The sequence below is a fragment of the Pan troglodytes genome, chromosome 10 (assembly GCF_028858775.2).
Source record: "Pan troglodytes isolate AG18354 chromosome 10, NHGRI_mPanTro3-v2.0_pri, whole genome shotgun sequence".
In the NCBI taxonomy this organism is placed as follows: Eukaryota; Metazoa; Chordata; class Mammalia; order Primates; family Hominidae; genus Pan; species Pan troglodytes.
The window spans coordinates 75,049,899-75,075,242 of NC_072408.2; the positions used below are offsets into that span (position 1 = coordinate 75,049,899).

The following is a 25,344-nucleotide window of genomic DNA, read 5'->3' on the forward strand; positions in this document are numbered from 1 at the left end:
CCAGCAAGATCTAATGCTCTGATGTTGCTACTAACGGTTCCTTCTGAGCTTGTGGTTGAGGAGACATCCCAACAGCAGTTGCTATCAGATAAAATCTGATTCAGATGGTCCCGAGAAAAATGCGTCCCCTGAACTCGCTTCCTATAAAACTCAGCCTTTTCTCGGAGTTCTTTAACCTATTCAGAAGAGTTCAGACATCATATACTATTGGAAATGCTTCTTTACAAACAGCACCAAGTAGCATATCAAAGACATTGCACAAATACAGCCAGGGACCGAAGACAAAGGAAGGCAAAATTAGCCACATACAGTCATCAGACTGTGCATTTAAGCAAAAACTAAAACAATCAAGCTAAAGCATGATGCAGTTATTTTATTTCAGACCAGCAGGCAGGGAGAAATTCATAGCAGCTAAGAAAAATATTGACACCTACTTTTTATTCCAACTGAAATTACACAAGTAATCTATGCATTATTATAGTTTTTAAAAACTCAAAAGCAACCAACCTCGGCATACCACATGGCATTTAGAGAACCCTAGAGAAGGAATACAGAAACACACTTAATGATAGGTTAATGCCATAATTGAATATTAATGGGAATCAATGAAACAAATTATTCTCCCTTCTAAATATCTACCAAACTTGTCAATCAATATTTCTTGGGATTTTTAGTAATTAGTTCAGTAACCAAGATACCTTATTATTATCTTGAAAACCAGCCACATTCTTGCATGGCTAGGATGCTGCTGATGACAGATAAATTAGGCAATCTAACTATTATTCCTATTTCCCCACCTCTGGAAGAGTACTTACACGCCAGAAATCCCTAACCCAGCTTTATTTCATGGCTTTGTATACAGCTACTACTGCTACAGAAGCCCTCACTGGGAGATTTATGAGGTTATGAGGCTTCCCTCTCCAAATTCCTCAATATTCCCTTGGAATCAGCAAAATCTCAACTTTTTTTTTTAAAAAGTACTAAATATATAATTTAAAATAATAGCCCATAAAATCATAATCGCAATGTGTTCAACAAAGGGACAGAATAAAAAAAGTTCTGCTGAATAATAAAGTGATATGAATTATTTAATATGCAAGTAACATTTTCTGATGAAAAGGAGCCTTTATACCCATTTGAAACCTTTCACTTTATACATCATACTGCCACCTGCTGGCTTCTCCAAGTACAATTCCACAATGTAAAAAAAATTAAGTTCAAGTTTTACCCTTAAAATTCTGTTCAGTATCTTTATTTAATCTCGAAAAACACTAATTTTTTTTATCATCGAGACAGAAAATCTTTATTCTAGAATTGCTTTTCTTTCAGGGCAAAAAAAAAAGCAAATAATGAAACAGCAATGTAAAAGCAATTGTAGAAACATAGCTCCTTAACAAGGTACGATTTTGAATGCAGATGAAAGTGTTACATCTCTAGGGAATTGGCCAAAGCAAAAGACAGCACCTATATGGCATAAGAAACCATATAATCCCAACAGAGTCCTACTCTAATGAACCATACCTGAAAAAAGTTCCTAAAGGATAATTTGAAATATTTTCTTCACTGCCAAAAAAAAAAAGCTATGTTCATTTATCATTTCTATCAACTCCTATACCTTTAAAGAAAATTTCTAGCAGTGGTTTTTGCATTTAACAGGTAGAAGTGAGGTACATGAATTAACTCTACTGAACTTCTAACCAGGGTATTCTGAATGCACAGGAACCTTGTTATAAAGTGCCTCGATATACTCCAGATTTTATTGCCAGTAAGTGCCCCCATGCTTCAAATGTTTCAGGGCCACTCCATCACCTACATGCCTCAGCATCACTTCCTCCTCTGTGTTCTCAGAGTTCTTTGGGCACATCCCCATTAATACATATTCAATTTTACTGGAATTAATTGCACATGCCCTCCTCCTCCATCAACCTATGAACTTCTTGAGGTGAGGGAAAACGCAGCACTTAAGCACTGAGTCCACAACCTGTCCTGAGTGCAGACTAAGTGGTATGCCTGAGCTAAACATGGCAGCCAAAGATAAGCAAGAAACTCCCTGCACTCAGTGAGCCAACCTGTACATAAATTGTCATAATACTGATGGCGGTCTATGCCATAATAAGCAAATGAAATGAAATGTAAGTTGAAGGAGTAGTTCAAAAGGGGGACCAATCAGTCCTGCACTGTGTTGGGTAGAGTGATGGGGCAGTGGGGGTGGAAGGGACAGCAGAGGCAGCCGCATCTATCCATGCATGATGAATGAAAGGATGGATGAATACCCTCCATGTACACAGTCATCCAGTTTTATTTGACGTCAATTTTATTTAGAAAGGAGGGGGAGAGTATACTTCATAAAAATTCTGAGGACTTTGATTTATTCAGTTCTATTTGTTACTGACATTTAAAACTAAGTGCTTTAAATTTACTATATTAACAATCTTTATTAATCTCAGTGCTAATATTATATTTTACAAATATGATTTTAAATATCTTTAGCCCTAAACTAAGATGAAAAATTAAAAGGCTGACATTTTCCAAAGTAGTATGTTCTACTAAAAAGAGGAGGAAAAAAATCAATAGCATGAACTCAATGTTAAATAGAACAATCCCTATAGCCAACTACCAGAGCCACCAAAAAGGACAGAAATAAACCATTCCCAACTCAAAACAACATACACACACCTTTCTGGGCCAAGTAATGTTATCATATTATATATTATGATACAATTATAAGTAGAATGTTTCCTTTTCTGAATTTCTTTGTCCAAATTAAGAGTTCAACTAAATTATTTAAAACATGCAGAAAATTCAAACTCAAGAAACTGGGGATAAAAACTCTTTTTACCCAAAAACCATCCCCCCAAAATGAGGGGTCACTTTATACCTAGTCTTTACAATGTCTGTCAAATTACAGGACATCTCTCAAATGCAGGACTTTATCTTGAAACACAGTCCTATTTGTGGAAGACACATTGGAATAAAATCACCTCAACCAATCGATGATGAAAAGATTACCTAACAATTAAGAAAAAAAGAAGTTTAACATAGACTAAGTAGTTATTCTGAGGATAGAACCTAAAAAATTCTAATTGCTGACTATTAAGAAACAATCCCGTAAGTGAGCATTTTAAAAAGCAATAGTCAAGTGGTTATTATAATGGAGATGACAAACATACAACCACTGGGCAAATAAAACCAACCACCCTAACGCTCTATGAGAGGTAACTGGGACTTAGCATAGAATTTCCAGTGACTAGACTATAAACAGATTCAAAAAGTATCTCAAACATAGAAAGAAATGAAGATGATATATGGACTCGAAAACTAATGTGACTCAAAAGGTGAGTTAATATTCCAACAACAAAGTCACTTATGTCTGAGTGCATGTGAGGAGTGTGAATACACTCCTTCCTGAAACGTTAGGAGTGGGAAAATGAAGGAGTACTGTACCTTATATTTAGGAACCTCATAATCAGATGCCTATAGTAAATGACTTCCAAGAGATATAAGTAAAACATGGCTCATATTAAATGTCTATAACCTGGTCAACTAAAACTGTTATCATCAATGATCACTGACTTCTTAGCTAAAAATTCTTATTCTTTTTCAACTTCAATTTACTTTTTGAATTATTTTTCTCAAAGAAATTAAGGCAAACTATACCACCACTAATTTAAATATTTACAACCACCATTATAGTATTTAATAAGCAAAAAAAGCTGCATTACCAAGATATCATAATAGGAAACCTTGAAAAGTCTATCTTAAATTGACAACAACAATGTTCTCTTCCATCAAGGCAGGATAAGGAATCTCATCTTACTATGACTTCGGTTTTAACAATCTTCTCAATTAGATGTTTAGTTCTGATGCCTAAACTCATCTTAGTTTAAAGAAATCGCTGCTCGGCCTTTTGGCTGAGATCAAGTGTAGAAATCTCAGAGAAAACACAGTCTTCAAAACAAAGAGTTTCTCATAACCTCAACCTAGTGTCACGCCTAAACACAACAGGCCAGCGGCTGACATCAATTTACCAGCCACACATACTGTTCTGCCTCTGTCCTGCTTTTCCTCACTCCCACTATCAGACTCCTCAGTCAGGGAGATCTTTGCCAAGACTTGGGATGGTCATAAACTGCTCAAGAGTTTAGCTGACTCACTGCCTTTCTTCCATCATGGGTGCTTTCGATGCTCCTAGTTTTAGCTTGATTTCACTAAGGTGAATATATGAACATTGCCCCAGATAATATCCGGGACAGCTTTGAGCTTTGTCTTTTACTTTGCCTGTGCTGTCTTCAGGCCGTGCTCAAATAGAGAAGTAGAAAGAAAGCAAAAGAGTGGCCACGGTGGAAGGAATCAAGTGACCTCCTGAAACAATATGCAGACAGCATGGCAGTCGCCAGGACATATGTCTGGGAGCTGCAGCTCAAAGAACCAGCAGCTCAGAGCACCCGAGCACCAGCCCCTTCCCCCAGAGGCTGATTACATATAATTGTGGGCCATGGTTTTAAGTAATGAGCTAAATAAAAGACTCATTCCCCATCCAAATTATCCTTCTGTTTACAATGACAGGGGGAAGTGGGATGTTTACTTATGTCTAAACAGAAACATTTTAATTTAGCTTGTTCTCACAGAAAAGGCAAAAAAAAGTCAAGATATGATTTGAAAGATGCTAATTAATACAATAACAAAAAGGTTCCATTCTCTATCCCTTGAGTATAAGAAGCTAGTACTAAAGTAGCAATTCTCAACTCTAGAATTACCCTTCCCTTCAAACCTATCTTCAGATCCCCAGAGTTTCTCCCAAGTCAGAGTACCCCAAAACTGTAGCTCACACCTCTAACAACACAAACTTCACCTTTCTTTTGCCTACAAACTGTAATAGTACACATTGACAATGGGCATCACTATCAGATAAATTATTTAATCTTGAAAATTAATCTTCAGTTGAGACAGTGGAGGTCTGGAGATTATGAAATAATCAAATCTATAATGATACAATTCTATAAATTGACTCTATTAACACAATCAAATGTTTGATGGTAAATAGCATTAAACTTAAAAGACCTCAATAAATATTAATCTCTGAAGAGCCAGTGGCATTAAAAAAAAGATGATAATTTACATCCTAATACGTAAGTTCCTGATACTATTAGTGCTATTATTATATCATACTTCTTTAAATTGTGGTCTCTATTACCAAAAGGAACTCGTTGTGAAATTAAAGTGTTAACAGAGGCTGAAAGAACATGTAGGCTTATTGAGGTCATGTACACTCACCTGATTTGGCATGTTTCCCTTTACATGTGTCCAAGCCCCAGCTTTATATAAATACTGAGCTGGGCTCAGAAATTTTGCTCTATATTCGGAATTCACCTTCCTAATAGAAATGAAATGAAAGTAAATATTTCACCATGTTAATCATTGAAATACCATATTTTCCTATTAAAATACATACCCAAGCCTTTGATGTTTCCAAGGAGTAAGCTTCCTTTTAGGCTGGTGTAAGTCTTTTAATTCCATCTCTGCTTCCAATTTTAAATGATCATCTATTTTATTACTCTGAAATGGAAATAATTTAAGTTTTATGCTTAAGATGTTACACATTAAAGTGAAAACATGCATGTTATAAAGTTAGACTTGAATATTTAATGACATTTCTATTTTTAGAAGCTTTAGATACTAAAGAAAACAAAAACCATAAGAAATCAACAAAGAAGTTTTGAAATTTTTAGTATATTTGGTTAGTTATTTTTGAAGTTTAGCTGAGGATATAGTTTCATTTTCTCACAATAAAGATTTTAGATCTTTGGCTAAAGAAGAAAATTTTTAAGTTAACAAATACATATCTAAATAATGTTACCACATACTGAATTTGATATTCTAAATTTACAATTGCGTTAATTAAACATAAGATCCTGATGAATTAGTTACCAAATCGCTTTACTGAATAACAATTCTTTTTTTCTCCAATAATATCATAGGCCTAATATATGTGTGTGTGTATAAATCATTTTACTTTTAGTCCTATTTACTTGTAGTTACATACTTTCTATTTTTAGGACCCATAAAGTATCGGGTATCAACATTCCAGGAGATTCAAAAATAGTATTTATACCCCAATTACCTGTAATTTATAATCATGTTAGCCTGATTCTGCAAATTAAATGGCTGTAATATCACACAGAAGCAGTTGTTTGTATATTCTGAGGTAAATCATGTGAATGATACTGGCTATAATTTGGCATGCTAAAGCTTTGGTTTAAAATACATGTGATGGCCGGGTATGGTGGCTCACGCCTGTAATCCCAGCACTTCGGGAGGCCAAGGTGGGCGGATCACCTGAGGCTAGTAGTTCGAGACCAGCCTGGCCAACATAGTGAAACCCCCATCTCTACTAAAAATGCAAAAATTAGCCGGGCATGGTGGCATGCATCTGTAGTCCCAGCTACTCAGGAGGCTGAGGCAGGAGAATTGCTTGAATCTGGGAGGCAGAGGTTGCAGTGAGCCGAGATCGTACCACTGCACTCCAGCCTGGGCGACAGACCGAGACTCTGTCTCGAAAAAAATAAATAAAAATAAAATACATATAAGTATGTATGTGTTTAATTTCCATAACTTAAAGTAAGTATTTCTATCACTACTGTTACCCCTGGAGGTTACTGTAAATCCAGTCATTTGATATTAAACTTACTTGACTTTGATACTAAACTTATTAGACTTACTTCCTGTATTGTTAAGTACTCATCATGCTGTATCATTTTTATTTATGTCTGTCTCCCCACTAGCCCAAGAGCTGCTTGGGGCTATTTGCCAGCCTTGTATTCTCAGTACCAACCCGTGTCTGCTCCTAGTAGCTGGCTCAATGAACATTTGATGAACAAATGAATTAATGAACTAGTGAAAACCAAAAACTCCCAGGTGGTAGTAAGTAAACGAAAACGTGGAGAATCTAAAATAATGGGGATTTTGTTTTGTAAGGTTAAAAGTTGATGAATACCTTCCTTTCAGGAGACACTGTTTCAAGATTTCTGTTTTCTCTCAAATCATTTCTTAATTTTGGTTCTTTCACTGGAGATAAACCCTTGAAATTTCTTTTGTATTCAGTTTCATGGATGACTGAGTTACCTTTGAATGGTGGAACAAACTGGCTTTTATTGTGGAAAACCTTAAAACAAAAATTATTTTAGTTTAGTTTTGTTGATTAAATATGCGGAACTTTGGTCTTCAATTACTTAACAAAACATAAAGTTGAATTACAGGACAAAAAAATAGCAAAGTTATATATGATTTTAATTTCATTTCACATATATTATTAACATCCAAAGGTCAACTTTATATACTCATTACTATGTTTTGAATAATAGTTTTGTAATCAAAATATAGCTTATAACCAAAATAAGCATTGGCATATTTTCATATGACACAGACATTAGCTTTAAGGCAACTCTGTTGTCAGTTCCACAGGTTTTTTTCTTCCTCCCTGACATGATTTTTTTTCTTCCTGCCTTAATAGAAAATTCTTGACATTTCTGAATACCCAATATGTTCAATTTGTTTAGCTTTTCTTCCCTTGGCTTATTTTCAGCGTATTTTATTAAGGCAAAGAAAATGTTCCGAGCAATTACTACACTTCTATTGTTCAATATTTCCTTTTATACTTACTACTTCACAATATGGTTTCTATTTCACGGCATATTACCACTGATTACAAGGAAAGCAAATGGAAAAGATGGGGAACTCAGTCAAGTTATATTACTGCTTTGTAATGCTGGATAGTACATCTTCATACAGATCAGATCTAAACAGTTTATCTTTTTGAGTACAGTATAACCTCAAGGACTTTACTACCAAAAACTGTTCTGACTCCTTTACATATTAATATAAGCCATCCTTTCAGAAAGCAGGTGTCTGATAAAATGAAATGAACAACCTTTTTAGAGGTTTCCTATCAACAAGCATTGAAAGCTGTCTCAAAGCTCTTCAATCCATAGACTCTGAATTCAGTATGCTTTGAACTAACCATGAGCATTTCCTTCTTAAAAAAGTATGTGAAACACTTATTAAAGAAAGCAGTAAAACTACTGAATATATCGCTAGTGATTTCTCTTATAAAAGTAACGTTCTACACAACGCTTTCACTGACATGTAAAAGCCCTATTTGATGATGATAGGGCTTTGATTTGAATCAGCTCTATTTTAAAGGTCAAATACTCTATAAAAAACTGAATAATTACAATTTTCAGGTTGTAAGTAATGTTTTAGGTACACTTAATCTCCAAAAAAACCTGTAGGCAAGCAAAAGAAGTACTGATCCTATTTACTAGGTTAATAAAGGGTATTTATCACTTTGTTACTTCACAGATTCTTAAAATGTTATATAAATTTCAAAGGTATTTTAAAAATTGAATAATAATTAAGCCCAAAGCTGCCACAATTTATAGGATCACTGGTGTTTTTTTATCTTAATGTAAGATGACTAGATGTTATTGTCTTGCTGAATCCAATTATCCTGTCAGTTCTTAGGGCTATACACAATATACAAGTGAATGCTGACGTACAGGAGAAAATGAATGTGAGGGTGTGTGAAAGTGTGTGTATTTATAAAGAAAAACACAAAGACCAGAAGAAAAAACAGACTAAGCCATTACAGGTCTCTGGGGATATTCCAAGTGGAGGTATTTCCTGTCTATGCCTAGAAGTACTGTTAAGAACATAAATGAGAGTTTAAAGCCTAAGAACTGCCTAAAGGATGAAGGTAGTAAAACAACAGACTATCTATTAGTAATGGTATCTCAATACTAAAATTGTGCAGGAGTATAATGAAATCTAATACCACATCATTACAGCTTTTGAATTTTACAAATATAGTCATACCGACAATGCCTATTACTATTTGTCTGATACAAGGACAAAATTACGTATCTTGTGTTACTGTCAACATATTTTGTATTTATTAAATATTCAAAGCAGTTACGCCTTTCTTAGAATACAGGAAACATGCAATATATTAGTCAACAAAACACAACATTTTAGAATAAAATCAATTTAATAATTTTTTAATAAGTAAAAAAATCTTGTAGCATGCAAAAACTTACCAGTTCCCCAAGTTTTCATTACCCTGTCTCATATTTAGTATATGTGCTGCATCTGGCAACAATGATCATCAGAGGCCTAGGACAGTATAATATTACTACCATAAATCATAAGTAATAGGATGATTTTAGCAAAACTCTCATTTTGGTTTTCTAGAACCTACCTCCAGGCTACTTAAGTACTTAATTTCTTTCAACTCTTAATTCTATGTAAATCTACATTACTAGATAAGATAATGGTACTCAGAAATGTATTACATCCATTAAACTACCTGATTGGCTGCAAAAGCTGGAGCAGTTTCTTTAGAAGTCTTCCAAACAAACTGCCTTTGATATTCAGAATTTCTCAAGGCATTATATGAAGGAACAACAGTCAATCCAGCTTTCTTACGCAGAAGTCTATCCAACTGTTCAAAAAACAAAATCCACTCAAAGACATTAAAAATTTCTATTCAAACTTTTTAAAAATTGTGGTAAAAAATGCATAACATGAAATCTATCCTCTTAACAAAATGTTAAATCTACAGTGCAAAATTGTTAACTACATGCGCATTGTGGTACAGCAAACTTTCTTCAACTTATAAATAGTATCTTTTTTCAAGTGTCAAACTATTTAAAATTCCTTTCTATCAAAGGACTATTAGGCATCCCAGGAAAAATATAATACTCTCAGTCCTTTCCTACTAATCATTCATAATTAAATCTATTACCAAAAAGTCCCAGCACTTTGCCTCACCTGCACACTGCTTCTATGAACACCCCTTCTCCTGCCTGCCAGACTCACACATCACCTTCCTTGTTCCCTTTCGCCCCCAGCTTTTTCAACAAGCTACAGATTCTTCTCCAACACTCTGAAATGCCTCTTCAGGGTCCCAGTCAGTGGTGGACATGAACCAGAGAAGAGCAGTGGAACAGAATGGAGAAAGAAATGTGGAAAGCATTGAGATCCCCACGCAAGTTCCTGCAGCCTCTGCTTATGTGCTCACAGGGACCTGCTACAGGCCAGCTGTGACATAAGAGAGCAGAAATGCAAGATCTCTGAGAGACAGCCAGAGCTCTCCTTCCTTTTGCGTTTCATCAATTGAGTTTCTGTTTGTCTTCTTGTACACGATAAGAAACTGAAAAGGGGCTAGGTAGAAGTCAGCTCAGCACCCTGACAGAAGTAAGGGCCTACTTCCCTTCTCTGTCTCAACTTGATCTCTCCCTGAGGACTCAGGTGCTAATATATGATGAATAAAATCCAGACGCAGGAGGTCCATCCAATAAACAGATTATCATAGTATAACTACTACAAAATAGCGAGTAGTCAGAATAGAACTAATTCACAATAACTAAAGTCAACAGCCTGTTATCAACTATTCTTATAGACATTAGACAAGAAAACAACAATGGAAAATTCTGAAACACAAAATGTAATATTACAGAAATGACGATGAAACCAATAAAGAATTCTATGCTTTTGAAAAGAAATGCAGTGAATATGCCTACCCCATTATCTACATTTTCTGAAAGAACCTTGGTAGAATGTTCCAGTTCCACATTTTCATTAACTGGTGTATGGTTTGTTACACCCTCATTATTTTCCACATCTGAAGCCCCTTCAGCTCTGGAGTCTGCAGAGTGAGATCTGGTTCTTTTGGGAACCCTGGAAGCTTCTAGTGAGTGAACTCTTTCTTGAGTAACATCCTTTTGTTCTGCTTCTTGTGATTTTGGTGTTTCCGGGGCTTCTGGTTCTGGTGATGCAACCACATTGCTCTCTGAGATAGCTCCATTCCACTCCAGAGATTTTGAAATCTGTGGGTCATGGTAAGGGACTCTTCTTTTTGAAATAAAACTTGGCTCTTTCGTGATGCCTACAAAACACGGTATATAAAAATAGTAGCTACTAAAGCAAAAAGTTACAAAGACAACTTTTAAGAACACTTGTGGAGGAGAAATGAAATTTTAAATTTAGTTCAGATATATGTACCTATATATACACACAATATCCTTCAGATAATAGGATTTTAAAAGTACAGCTTTTCAACATAAAATATTTAATTTTGCTTTTAAAAGCATTAAAAATTTGACCGTAACAAAAAATTAAAAATCGGGGGGTCACAAAATGTTCCAGTTATCCTAACAAAAGTCACTAGAATTGCAACGTGATAGACCTGGCAGGCCAGGCAGTACATGCTGCCTCGTTTCTAATTACTTTCCTGTGCTACTTAACAGAACAATGGGCCCTGGTACTGTCAAAATTTGGAACTTTTCACAAAGCTTCTCTTATGTGGAGCAGACCAAGATGAGAAGGGATGAGATGTCACTGTGCTGGATCTTGGTTCTACATCTGCCTTGATTTCCTGAGAATTAAAAAAGAATAAGCCCTTTTAACAACAGCTAAGATACAATTTCTCTATATTTCTGTATGGAAAGCAAATGTCCAAAAACTTAACCTTCTATGAAGGTAAGAGCAGCTCTGCAGAATGACAGCCACTGAGAGACTGCCTTAGTTTAGGGCCATTCTTTAAGACGGTTGCAGGGTGCAGAAGGAAGATTAAGACCAGAATGGAAAGGGAAGGTGGAAAGAAAATTGGGCATGAGGTAAAACCCAGGGCTCCTTAGCCTCTATTGTAGATGTCTTGGCCATGTCACCCCGGGTCCTTATCCTTTTAAAAGGCTTCCCTAGACCACAGGTCTTCACACTGGGTGGATATCTGTCTGGAGGCACACAAAGATGTTTCAGGAGGGTAAACAGAAGTGGGCAGCTTAAGGGAATCATTTTCCAGATCCTCACCTCCACATGTGCTCTCTTGCCTGATGCTGATGTATCTGCCTGAGAGCTGCATCTGCCATCTGCAGTTCCATTTCCCACCGCCCCTTTCATAATCTCCTTTTTCCCACTTTACAGAAGAAAGACACACCTCTTAACCAGCCTGAAACTTACTCCAGTGCATCCGCCCAAGGCAGAACAAAACCTCAGGGGTAGGGAGCCAAACAAAGGGACAATTCAAGAAAGCATATCCCTGAGGGAGAATATTTGACAGCAAAGCAAAGCAGGCAGAGATTAGAAATAACAAAGCAACAGCATCTTATTTCATATAGCTCCATGGATTTTCCATCTACCTTCTCAGTATTAAAATTCAGATATGAGAGGGATGTCATGTGAAATGTACATATGCATATTAACACATTTACCTTAATTAAAGATAAACAGACTTTTTCTCACAGAAAATAATTCTAATTTGGCTGGTTAGTTTGCCAATGAATACTGACTTTGCCAATTGTATGATAAACATTTTCCAAAAATTGAATGGGCTAAATTGGCAGCTCCAGAGTTTTTACAAAATATATGTAAAATATATAAGCACTATGCAATATACCAGAAATTCTATCATTCAAAACTATTCTTAAAAAATTATTATAAAAAATAGCAATTTAGAAATGTGTGACGAAGCACAATGTTTTTCTAAATTTTTCTAGGAAGTATAAAAGCAAAAAAGCTTGAAGATCATTAATTAGACTCCTCTCTGCTTTAACACAGAGGCAGGTTTTTGGTAGAAGCGCAAAATGAAAGAAGATTCTCAAGTGGTCTGCTGCTGTCTCCCAGCACCAGCAAATCCCCAGGGTAAAAATACACTACTCTAAAAGAAGGGACAGCCATCCTCGGTAACACTGCTGTTGTTTTTTGCTAACCTCCCACCTCCTATTCTGAGCATTCTGGAATTCTTGCTCAGTCCCTCCCCATGACCTAAAATTCCCCACTAACGTTCCCCCCCAGTCCATTCCTTCCTTCATTATATACCATGCTCTAAGGTGGCTTTGCTCTCATGGTCTCATTTCATCACCTTCCCCTCAAATGCAGCTGATCTAAGCTGAAATGTTATTGGACAACTACCCAGTTTAATGAATTTTCCAGTGTCATAATAGCCCCGTAGGCGCTCAGCAGGGTGGGATATCTATGCTTAAACAGAGATTTATTTGGATTCTTAATCTAATGGAGGTTCAAATATGTGGAATTTCTGGTCATTTGTAAAAAGAGGATTATGAGCAGAGGGATTTTCCTAGCACCCTGCCGGAGAAGCAGGGACACCCAGTCTCTGAAGTTTGCCGCTGGGTCAGATCATGATGCTTCAGAGGAACTCTAAAAGAGACACTCACTCTTGCCCACTCTTCCCTTTGTTCTCTAGACCAAATTCTGAAAATACCTCCTCATCTTACTAACTTTCCAGGCTTGGTACCCTACCCATAAGTCTTTTCCTGGCTTCAAACATCTAACATTTATGTGACTTACATGCCATGCTCGCACACATCACATGTGGGACACTAAGCACTGATCTGTGTACTCAAACCAGGCCCTTAATAGGCAACATCTCATTTAAACCCTCCCAGTAATCCTATGCAACAGGCTTCCTAAAATCTCACTTGGTGAAACTAGCTCAATTTGCCCAACATCACACAGCTATTGTAGATTCAAATTTAGGCTAATTCATTCATTCAAAAAATAGTTTCAAGAAGCAATAGAATGTTCCAAGGCCTGTGTTAGGTACTGGGTAGGAACAAGGTGGTGAATAAGACAGAGCCCTACTCTCAGAGATCTAATATACTAGTAAGGAAGAATTAAATAAGCAGGTATAATGAGGTCAGTCTGTCTCCCTTCTGTTCTATCACCCTCTGGGAAACTCTGGCCCAGGACTCTGACTTCCCTGGGACACAGGGAGGAGGCATGTGTGATAACAAGAACATGACCTCTGAAACTACATGCTTTGCACAAAACAGACTTGATTTCAAATCATGGCTCTGCCACTTACTAGCTGTAAAGCTGGGGCAGCGACCTCATCTCCCTAAGCTTCCATTTCTCAAGACCTTGGGAGCACTCTTCCCCAGCATTGTCCCCTCAGCTTTCAGGTCTCAGCTCAAATATCACCTCCTCAAAAAGAGCCTTTCCCAACCATCTAATCTAAAGCATTTTCCCTCCAATCCACTCCTCCCGCATGTTATCTATCACACTTCCCTACAATTTTATATAAAAACCTGAAATTCCCTTAATTATTGAGTGACTTGCTTACTGTTTCTCTCCACAGTTAAGGGACTTTGGTTCAGGGCTATATCCCTAGCGTTCCCATACCAAACTGAGAGTCAGGCTGCTATTTCTCTCGGCCAATAACGAGATGCAGATGAACTAGGGAGAAAGAGAGTTTTTATTTCTATAACCGGTTACGAGAAGAAGGCCTGCAAATTATCACCAGACGAACCCCAAATTACAAAGTTTTTCAGAGCTTATATACCTTCTAAGCTATATGTCTACGTGTAAGTGTGCATTCATCTAAGGATATAAGTGATTAACTTCTTTTAATCTATAACTAAGGTCTGAGTCCTGAAGACCTTCTTCTGGAGCATCAGTAAATTTACTTAATCTAAATGGGTCTAGGTGCTGGGCTGATTACCCTTATCTTGTCTCCTGCTGAGTCACGGAGGTTTGAGGAGTTCCTTCAGACCGCCAATAAATTTGTGGAGGCCTGGGGAGTTTCTGCAGACCCCCAGTAAAACTTGTTTAATCCTAAACGGATCCTGTTAAGAATTCCTTATTTTGTCATGCTTTACGGCCCAGGAAAGGCCTAGGCAATACTCTTGATGGGCTTTTGTGACATCCCAGCCTTTGTGTAAGGGCACTGGCTTTTTTTAGCTTTCAATATTTAACTTAACCACTCAGTCAGTACCGAAACAGTTGTGATGGAGGCCTCCATTAGTGAAACCTGGCCTGCCACACTAGCTGCTGGGAATAGTCCTGGCTCATAGTAAACCTTCAATAAATACTTGATTAATAAATGAATAAATCAACCAGGCCAACTGAACTTTTAATATATCATTTGGTAAACTTAGCCCAAGGTTTACTTAGCCCAAGTTATAACGGCTTGGCCCAAGTTATAAACTTAGCCCAGGTTAGAATGGCTATTAGCCTGCTCAACTTACCTAATTGATCTGATCTAAGTCCAGCCCATGGGTACTTTCGCCCCACGGAGGAATTACAAGACTCTGACAAATAAGACTTTTTCCACAGGAAGTTCCTCTGGTATTCACTCAGCCCCTGTAATGCAAAGTACACTTTTGAGTACAGTCCGATTAATGAATGATGTTTTAAAGCAGACATCGGTGAAAAATAATTTCTGAACCTCCCAAAAGAGACTTAAGACTGAAAATTAAACACAGACGAGCTCCTTAATAAGAGCTAATATTCACCCAGCCCTGTGCTAAGCAGTTCACACGTGTTATATCCTTTAATCCACAACACCACTTGAGGCAGATGCTACCAGGAATTCCAGGCTCAGAGGTTACCCTTTCACTGATTATCTGATTCCAAAGCATGAGTTCTTGTCGGATAACTAATGACAATCTAAATTCTCATCATTCTAGATTTATCCCAGGTTTTCACCGAGTACACAATATTATGTACCATGCCTAGGACCTTTTGCTATTTGATAAAGTCAACAAAAGGCAAACTCCCCTTCCATTCTGAATACACGCCTTTAAGATAAATGAGTCAGGAGATGTGGGACGCTGTGGCCACCTGTTAAGTTGCAGGGTGCTAGTCCCTGACAGCTACCAGCTACCTGGAACTTTTAACATACCCTAAGAATGCACAACGATGAAAAATGTGTATTTCTTTATACGCTGTCTTTACTAAGAACCCATTTCTCAAGCCTTTAAAAGCCACATACACTAAAGTTTTAAAGGTAATGGGGGTTAAATGCTAAGCTAAATGGGCCACAGGTGTCCCAATGTGAAGTCGCCTTTAGTTCTCTTCGCAAAGGGACCTCCTCCCATCTCCACTCCTCTTGAGTCCCCCTAAGTAAATGTGTCTCGCACCACCTGACTCTTCGACACACTGCAACTTGCAAATGTGAGTGAGCGGAGAGGGAACTAGGTTAAGAGGCGGCGGGCAGATTCTGGGGCCCCTCCAGCAGGCCCTGGGGCTGGCAGCTTCCGCCGGGCAGAGGGCTGCAGCGCAGAAAAGCAGCGTGACCTCGGCGCTCCACACCTCCCCCGCCGTGGCTCCCCCCAGCCACATTCCAGCCCGGGGACCCCAGCCTCACCTTGAAGCGCACCGGCATGTCGCCCGGCGCCGGAGCCCCCGCTACTCCGACAGTTTACTGGACAAAAAGCTCCGAGGGGGCGGGGCGATAACAGTGTTCCCTAGCAAAGCCTCGGCCCGGCGTCCCCGACTACGCGCCGGCGCACTCCGCGCTTCCCCCCTAGAGCCCTGTCGGTCTGTTTTTCCCCGCCCATTTTGGAGCCTAGGGACCAATAGAGACTCGCAGAGTGCCTTACCTCCATTAGGATTTGACCAATGAGTGGCCGAAAGGGAGCCGCCTACCTCCCTTGCCAAATCCCTGGGGCTGATAGAGATGGCGGGCGGAAGGCCGGCCAATAAGGCTCCCGGAACCAGGCTGGGCGGGACCCCGGGGGTGCCTTCCTGGGTTGGGTGGACCAGTCCCCGGTTCGCCGGGTCCTGCGCAGCAATGCGTCTGCTTGCTGGTGGAATTCGCCAGCCGCCAGCCTCGCTGGCCCAGGTGCTTGACAGCATCAAAGGTCAAAGTGTGTTCTTCATGCTAAAATCTATGACAAAACCGAACGCTTCTTTTTCCGAAAGTGCTCAGATCTATTCTGCTGAATATCGGTTCGTACGAACGACAGCCGCATTACAGTTTATTGTCACATCAAAAGGGAAAGGCCAAAAAATATATAACTTAGGCAGGATTTTTGAAACTTTATTGAAACTCGAAAGACAAACTGCTGTCTCTTCCTCCAGTGATGTTCTTCCTCCCTCAATCTCTACCTTCCCCAAAATGATGTACATACAGCCCTTAGATGAGAAAACGTTTATTGAAGATGGTTGTCTCAACTTCCAAACCTTCAGCCTTGTCTCTCCGCTCAACCTTTTTTTAAAAATAAAACTTCATCTGATTTTAATCGACTATTGCCATCATCGTCGATAAATGTTTCTTGACAGAATACTGCTGATTCTGAGAATTGGGAAAGAAAGAAATTGTCCAGATAGTTCTCTGATATACTTGGGAAGGACATACATCTTTATTTATTTATTCATTTATTTATTTATTCAATAATGGTGTAATGTGACATGTGCTAAATTTCTAAATGAAAGGTGTCAATAATAAGGGCTACAGGATCCGGGAGCAGGGAGTCATTTCGGACGGCAGAAGATGCGTCAGGAGGAAATATTCAGACTGAAAGGACTGCAATAAGTAAAAAGTGGGACGATGAAAGGGCAGATGTCTGAATGGAATGCTGCCAGGCTTCTTCCAGGAACAACAAATGAGTGCCTTTTACATTTGGCATGTGTTGACTGAATAAAAGTATACCACTCTTAAACTTTCAAATATCAACACCAATCCTTGATGCTTCCCTTTAAGCATTTTCCGCAAAAGCTGTCTTCCTGAATCCTGATTGATGTCTTTGTTCTTCATCATCATCGAGATACTTAAAAATTCATTTGAAGAAGCCACCTGATATCTGGAACAAAGAGCATATTAAATTAGTCCCAATGCAGCCATGCATCCAGGGGGCCCTTGATTAATGTTAATTGGTGATGACAGCATCTCTGTCGTGTAAATTAAGAATGGCACAAACAAGACACAGTGGAACATAGAACAAAAGTCATCTGCAGGAAGGCAGCCCATCTTACAGAGTAAGAAAGGCACAACTTTGGTTGTGCACACAGCTTTGTTACCACAAAATGCTAAGGTGAGATCAGCAAAAGCAAGTGTGTAGAATGTAGCCTGCCTACTAAACAAGGGCAATGATCACTGCAGAAGAGCTCTGCTGAGCAGGGAGTAAATGACAGGAAAACCAAACAGCAGATTGTAAAAATAACTCAGTCACATCCCAGGCTTGCTAGAGAAGTATCATAAAGACTTAAGGAAGAAGATTTTACTTTGCTATTGTTAAACAAAAGCCTACCCAAGTTTAAGAGGCAAAGATATAGGAATGGGGAAAAAAAAAGTGACTACCTTAGTAAATGAGTTTTGTAGCCTGTGTTTTACCAGCTCTTATCTTCTCTGCTACTGCAGGAAACAGTACCCAGTACCCTACAAAGTTCCACCCATGTTTTGGGGAGTCCCTAGGAGGTATTTCACATGTGCTCGCAGCAACCACATAGCGTATGCCGGGCAGCACTGCCCCTTGTTCCAATAGCCATGCATCTGTAGGTGTCACTCTTGCTGCTGGCTATCACAGCCACTTTAGCTTGGTACTGAGTCTCCACTGGGCACAGCAACTGGGTACAGCCACTCCTCAAACTGCCTGGCATTGGTGGTAATCTATGGCAAAGCACCTCTCCTTTTTGCGTTACCCTCTTTGAAGTGAGTAACACTATGTCTTAGAGAGCCTTCTTTTCATTTGTGTTTTAGCCTTTCTCATCGCCAAAGGGCTCAAAATGAAGCCCGTGCAGTCTAAGCCAAAAAGTAATTCCTCAAGTGACAGATCTCATGCTATGCTTCTCTCTTCCACTAGCTAAGGCCCTCTTACTGGGACAATGGTATCACACCTGGCTCACTCTTCCCTTTGTTGATTTCTCTATTTCTCATAGGAATAGATTTCTGTCTATTGCTCGTGAGAGACTGAATTTGCACAACCTCTATGAAGGGCATTTTGGCAATTTGATCCAGGAGTTCCTCTTCTATAAATTTATCTTACAGATAGACTCACACATATGTGAAAAAAATATTCATTTAAAGTTGTTTAATGTACTGTTTCTAGTTACAAAAGGTTGAAAACTACCTAAATGTCCATTTAGAGAGAACTAGTCAAATACATTACGGTTCATCCAAATCCAAAGAGTAGCGCAGGTTGTTCTGCTCCTTTGGGCCTTCTGATCCTGCATGGATATGTTAGGTCCAGCTAGGAAAACAGACCCTACACAAGGCATTTCAACAAAGAGAACTTAATATAAGCTATTGGTTCATTAGCTATTGAAGAACTTAAAGCCAAAAGGATAAAGAAGAGGAACTCCAGGAAGCAGCTCATACTGTAAGGCTGAGAGAACAAAAGGAAAATGTTGAGGTTACTAGAATGCGGAGGTTTGTAGGAGAGGCCTCCTGGAGTTGGTCAGACCGCTGAGAAAGGGCCACTGCCCCACTGGTGGGGTGCCTCTGAGGGGACAAAATGAGACTCTCTGGGAACGTCTGGAAAAGAGACAAGCTGGAGACTGCAATGAACTGCCACTGTGGGGTAGAAGATCACTGTTCAGGTGCTGCGGGGAGGAACAGCAAGCAAAACAGAGCATCCCAGTCTTTCCCTAGCTTCCTTTCTTGGCAAACATAACAGGGAGCTGGCCATGTGATTTGCAGAGTCTGAAGGGTGAGACTAGAACTGACATGCAACAGCTTATTAACTTGCACACTTCCATACAACCCCTAACAAGCAAGAAGCACCTCTTTATGAGCTAACATAGAAGACTCTCAAAGAAAAGAAGCAAGGCTTAGAAGACTGTTTATGGTATACCATCAGTTGAAATAAAAGAAAGACGAGTGAATAAAAGAAAGAAAAAACTGTCCTATGATGTCGCATAATGATGTCATTCACAGGCACTTACTCCCTCACTCATGAGTCCAACTCCATTAGCGGCAGCTATAAAGAAAAGAGCATTTTATTCAGTTTACTGGTAAGATATGGAAACTTTAAGTTATTGATAGTTACCACTGAGGCTATTTTCCTTAAATAAAATAACTCCATCGGCCCTTTCTAGATTTATCTTGACATATACCTCACGATAAGGCTGTTGCTCCTTTTAGAGACAAAAACATATCAAAATCCTTTGAGGCAAATTTTATTTGCACTTGAAATATAAAATATCCTCATCTACTACTCATTCTATTAAAAAAGGAAGTTGACCACTTCACAAATTAATAATCTCCTATCATTTTCTCAGTAGCAGTTGAAACAGTGGAGAATTTGTATTTGCCTCTAACTATATTTATTTTTATTTAACAAAAGAAAAGTGTATATGAGCAAATACATCAGACGAGGGTTGAAGAAGGGAGGTACAAAGATGAATAAGACATAGCCCCTGTCTTCAAATATAATTATAATCTTCTAATGGGGGATCAATAAGTACACAAAGAACACAGAAAATAAAAAGAAAGGAGAAAGTGAGAAAGGGGCTAAATGTGAGCACCTTGGTATTCTAAAGATGCTTTTAAACCTGGAGCCAGAAAGTTTGATCTAAGATAGACGATTAAAGAGCAGGCAGGATAAAGGAGCTGAATTTAAATTCCATCCTGGGAAACACCTGATCTAGAGGCCTTTCACTTTTTTTGTTCTGCCCTGGGTAGCTGAATCCAAGCCAGATGTTCCTTGAGAAGATTCAACTAACATTGCTGAAGATCGGTTCCCAAAAAGGTAAATTACTTGCTTTCTGTTGTCTTTTTTTTTTCTTGTTGCTTCGGAAATCAGTAAAGCTGTTTTAGAAACTACTGTTTTATCAATATAGTGATACACAGCCTTGTGTTTACATATATGTAATTTTCTCTGAAATACCTTACAAGGTAACTGAAATGCCAGTCTTTGGGCTTAGTAATGCTCTTTAGCTCTGTTAACATTCTCTCAGGTCACATTTAATTGGGCTTTCATTGGTAAATCTTGAGCTCAGCCTTTGCCAAAAAGCAATCAGTCTGACAACCGCTTTCTTTTGCATTTTTCCATAGGTATTAGCTGATTTTTCCTCCTATGAATGAATTTCTGATTGCACAACTAAAAAAAATGACAATTAAATCCATGGATTCTGTCTGAGAAGCAAAATTGCTGATACTTCACATTAATGTCAGTAAGAATCGAATAAATAGGTTCTATGATTAAGACTTAGCAATGAGCCAAGTGCAATTTGCCCTCCAGACTTTTAGCCGTGAAATGCCTTTGTTGACAAGGGAGTGTCTGGCTTTTGAATCAGTGGGGCACCTTTTGGAGGGACTCCAGGTTCTCTTGACAACAGGACTTTTTTTTTTCTCTCTTTTTGGTGAGCCGAAAGGACTCCTCACCATACAAGGCCACGGCTGAGTAAAGTAATTCTCAGTAAGGCATAAACCACTGGCAAGCCTCACATACCATAATAATAATGTTGTACTGCAGCTGAACAAGGTCCAGGGAATACATTTGGGGCACAAAATTTCTTTCATTTTAATACCTTCACTGTATGATTCTGTTCTAAGAATTCCCTTTCCTTTTCTTCATTGATTATTTATTGTCCTAAATCACCATCTCTTTGAAAAGTCCTCACAGGGACGCAGATATTTTCCAGAATTGCTAATTGCTGATTTGAAAGCATGAATTCTCTCATCTCATCAAATCGGATTCTGTGTCTTAAGGTCAGATCAGCCTTTCTAAGAATCTTGTAAATCTCTACCTTTATGCCAAAATAAATTTTGAAATATTTCTTTTATCACGGGTAATGTACATGCACCTGTAATCCCAGCACTTTGGGAGGCTGAGGCGGGCGGATCATGAGGTCAGGAGTTTGAGACCAGCCTGGCCAATTTGGTGAAACCCCTTCTGTACTAAAAATACAAAAATTAGCCGGGCATGGTGGCACACGCCTGTAAGTTTCAGCTACTCGGGAGGCTGAGGCAGAAGAACCGCTTGAACCCGGGAGGCAGAGATTGCAGTGTGCCGAGATTGCACCACTGTACTCCAGCCTGGGCGACAGAGCGAGACTCCATCTCGAATAAATAAATAAATAAATAAATAAAATAACTGCAGATTAAGTCCAGATTGCTACTATTGTTCTTTCTGAAATCGCCAGTCTTTCTACTGATAATGGTATCTGAAGTATCAATAAGGGACCAAAAATTTTTCAGAACATAAAGTCAGTTTCCTCTCCTTTGTGGCTTATAATTGTTGACTCCCTTAAGAGATTTTTCTCTCTTAAGGCCTGGCACGGTGGCTCATGCCTGTAATCCCAGCACTTTGGGAGGCCAAAGCAGGCGGATCACAAGGTCAGGAGTTCGAGACCAGCCTGGCCAACAAGATGAAACCCCGTCTCTACTAAAAATACAAAAATTATCCGGGTGTGGTGGCGCACACCCATAATCCCAGCTACTCAGGAGGCTGAGGCAGGAGAATTGCTTAAACCCGGGAGGTGGAGATTGCAGTGAGCTGAGATCGCACCACTGCACTCCAGCCTGGGCAACAGAGCAAGACTCCATCTCAAAAAAAAAAAAAAGATTTTTACATGTATTTTGCTGGAGCAATTAGTATGAAATCTTAGTATCGTGTTATTCAATTCATCCTTCAACCTCTCAACTTCTATTAATTGAATGAATGATGGTTGACAGTGTAGCATGATATGTCCAAATGTAAAACACTGCATATATAAATATGTTGTTTTAGTATCATTGAGCACTATCTATGGAATAAGTTTCAGGAATCGTATGTATTTTAGTTAATCATGCTGTGGTGATGCTGAGACTGACTCATTCCAAATTCATGCCAACCTCCTTCTCCTACTGCAGAAGCTGGAAAACTAAAAACCCCTTTGACCTTAGACCCGTTTGCAACTGAAGTGTGGGTATAATTTACATTCTGCTGATCAGAAGCACTTGCATAAACTGAGTTAGATGGGAAAAAAGCAGAGCACAGCTTTGCATTGCTGTAAATCATGACAGTAGCAGCAACAGCAGCGTGGTTCTGCAGTTGGCAGCTCTACCAGCAGCTTCCTGGTCATAGCAGAGGTGAAGTCGGAGCTTGTAGCAAAGGTGTCTCAACTTAGCAGGCAGATTCTTGGCTCCACGACTTCCTGACTGTAGGCTCCTTTAGTGAGTCTGTTCTGTGATGTGGCCCTAGAGTCTACTTCTTCAGCTCTCATAATGATTCTTTAAGCCACTTGTATCAATCGTCGGTTGCCACAATAATGCTGGATAACAAACACTCTCAAATGCAGCAACTTAAAATAATAACCATTTATTATTGCTTATGAATCTCTGGGTCAGTTGGCCAGTTCTGCTGATGTAGGTTGAGCTTAGCTAATCCCACTAAGCCTGCTTGTGGATTTGTGGCCAGCTGATGGGTTAGCTAGAAATTGGCTGGTCTCAGATGGCTTCAGCTAGGACAACTCCTCATCGTTCCACTTGGGCTCTCATCTTCTAGCAAGCTAGCCTGGATTGTTCTCATGGAAAATGAAAGATTCCAAAAGGAATCCAAAGTACGGAGGATTCCAAAGGATTCCAAAGTATGTGAAGCCTCTTGAGGGCTTGGCTTCGAAACAGCATACCATCACCTCTACCATATTTTGTTAGCCAAAGCAGATTAAAAGGCCATCCCAGATTCAAGGGCTAGGGAAATAGACTCAACCCCTTCACGGAAGGAGTGGCAGAGTCACGTTCGTTGTAAAGGAAGAATGAAGAATTGGTAGACTAGTATTGCAATAGGTCTTCCTCACTACTGAATACCCTGAAAATACCCTTTCTGTTTTGAAAAGCTAGAATAAATTATATTATCTGAAATTTAACTCTGACCGATGCAATGCCAGTTCAGACATATGTGTGCATCTTGATTCCCTCTTAAAACTCTGTAAAATGACAGTAACTGAATGCCAGGGCAAACACGTGCATTCATCTCAATTTCTTCTTAAAACTTCATGAAATGGGCCAGGCGCGGTGGCTCACGCCTGTAATCCCAGCACTTTGGGAGGCCGAGGCGGGCGGATCACGAGGTCAGGAGATCGAGACCATCCTGGCTAACACGGCGAAACCCTGTCTCTGCTAAAAATACAAAAAAATTAGCCAGGCGAGGTCGCGGGCGCCTGTAGTCCCAGCTACTTGGGAGGCTGAGGCAGGAGAATGGCGTGAATCCGGGAGGCAGAGCCTGCAGTGAGCCGAGATCATGCCACTGCACTCCAGCCTGGGCGACAGAGCGAGACTCCATCTCAAAAAAAAAGAAAAAACATCATGAAATGATAGTAAATGAATAAAACAGGTATAACAGGTATAAACCAGTGAGGTCAAAGAGAATGGCAGAGGGGACAACTGTAAAATAGAAATATTAACAAATATTGAAGTTATGGAGAGTAGTCTGTTGCAGATGGGGTTCTCTGGAAAGCAGACTCGGAGATGAAGTTTAACGTGCTGAATGTCTATTAGTGAGTGTTCCTGAGATCAACACCTGTGGAAGGGAGGGCAACAGAGTAGAACTGGGTAGAAGAAGAAGTGAAGCTGCAAGGCAGGCCTGACAGCCTCAGCCAACCCCATGAGAAATCATGAACTAAAATGATTTGTCAGAGGTGTCCTGCCTTGGGCCAAAATGAGCCTCCTTAGGAAGGCTGTAACCTTGGAAAAGGTGGCTGTCTGCCGTGGAGGTAACCTCTAAAGGGGCTGACAGCAGAAAGCACTCCGAGTAGGAGCAGCAACACATCCTTCTTTGAAGTGGAATATGGACAGTGCATCACTGAAAGCACGTTACTGTTTAAGCAGTCAGTGCACCTCACAAGCAGCACATACTTGAAGGCTTACACACAAAAAAAAACTCTGGTCCTATTGGGAGCTAGTTTCAATGCAGCTGTTAGACTCTTAGTCTTCAAACCTTCAGGAGTGAAGAAGAGTACCTGTCAGCATGAGTTCCTTTTGCCACAGTGTAGAGTCCCAGATGGAACATTGCCACATCCTGTCCGGTTCCTGCCTTAGCAAAGAACTGACTCCTCCTACTGCCAGAATCCTAAAAAGAATCCTTTATCTTTTTCATAAGCTTTCCAGCCTACTTCTGGTTCAAAACTCTCAGAGACAAAACACTGGATCTGCATCTCCTCCTTTCCCTTCCCTAGACTGGTCTCCCCTTCCTTGCTTTGTGGCAAAGTGGTTATATTTTGCTCCTGGGGTGGATCATCCACAGTCCTGTGCTTCCAGACACTCTGGTAACGTTGGTGCCATTGAAACAATGAGGAAAGCCAGATCCAGGAACCAACAGGACATCTGCTTATGACATCCATAGCCAAAGGAAGGATGGGAATTGGGTATAGAGAAACCCCAGCCCTAGAAGAGAGCAAGGAAAAAGGAACTGGATTTGAGGAGCTGTGCAGACTTGTCTTTTTATCTATGAGACTATAAAACACCATATAAAGGGAAATTGTCCGTATTTGTGACCCCCCCAAAAAAATTGGCTCCCTAAAATTAATTCCAATTGCAGTCATTTATAAACCAGCTACTACCACTTATGCCTAATTACCATGCAGCACAGTAACAACCGTACATGCCATAAAGCATGTGATCAGTTC

The 25,344-nt window shown here is 39.4% G+C and overlaps 1 protein-coding gene and 1 long non-coding RNA gene across 18 annotated transcripts in view; one reads left to right on the top strand and one right to left on the bottom strand.

Annotated features, from left to right (window-relative positions):
• MDM1 (Mdm1 nuclear protein) overlaps positions 1 to 17,600 on the bottom strand; it is a 39,121-nt gene extending 21,521 nt beyond the window's left edge. For 2 of the 17 annotated variants that reach the window (XM_024347931.3, XM_024347928.3), the window contains exons 1-9: positions 16,163 to 16,331; positions 15,042 to 15,156; positions 10,578 to 10,942; positions 9,362 to 9,496; positions 6,995 to 7,162; positions 5,453 to 5,556; positions 5,275 to 5,374; positions 508 to 537; positions 1 to 176 (exon numbers count right to left, since the gene is read on the bottom strand). In XM_024347931.3, the coding sequence (XP_024203699.3) occupies positions 1 to 176; positions 508 to 537; positions 5,275 to 5,374; positions 5,453 to 5,556; positions 6,995 to 7,162; positions 9,362 to 9,496; positions 10,578 to 10,942; positions 15,042 to 15,156; positions 16,163 to 16,180 (1,211 nt within the window). In that variant the 5' untranslated portion in view covers positions 16,181 to 16,331. Of the gene's footprint in view, positions 177 to 507; positions 538 to 2,878; positions 3,010 to 5,274; positions 5,375 to 5,452; positions 5,557 to 6,994; positions 7,163 to 9,361; positions 9,497 to 10,577; positions 11,432 to 15,041; positions 15,157 to 16,162; positions 16,350 to 16,397 lie in introns of those variants that run through there. The other 15 variants (XM_063786892.1, XM_024347932.3, XM_063786893.1 and 12 more) reach the window with 12 other exon arrangements.
• On the top strand, positions 16,423 to 21,847 carry LOC104001599 (uncharacterized). Its single transcript, XR_001708105.4, has 3 exons — positions 16,423 to 19,749; positions 20,420 to 20,486; positions 20,792 to 21,847. It is a non-coding gene; the product is annotated as an uncharacterized LOC104001599 (long non-coding RNA).
• The last annotated feature ends 3,497 nt before the right edge of the window (positions 21,848 to 25,344 follow it).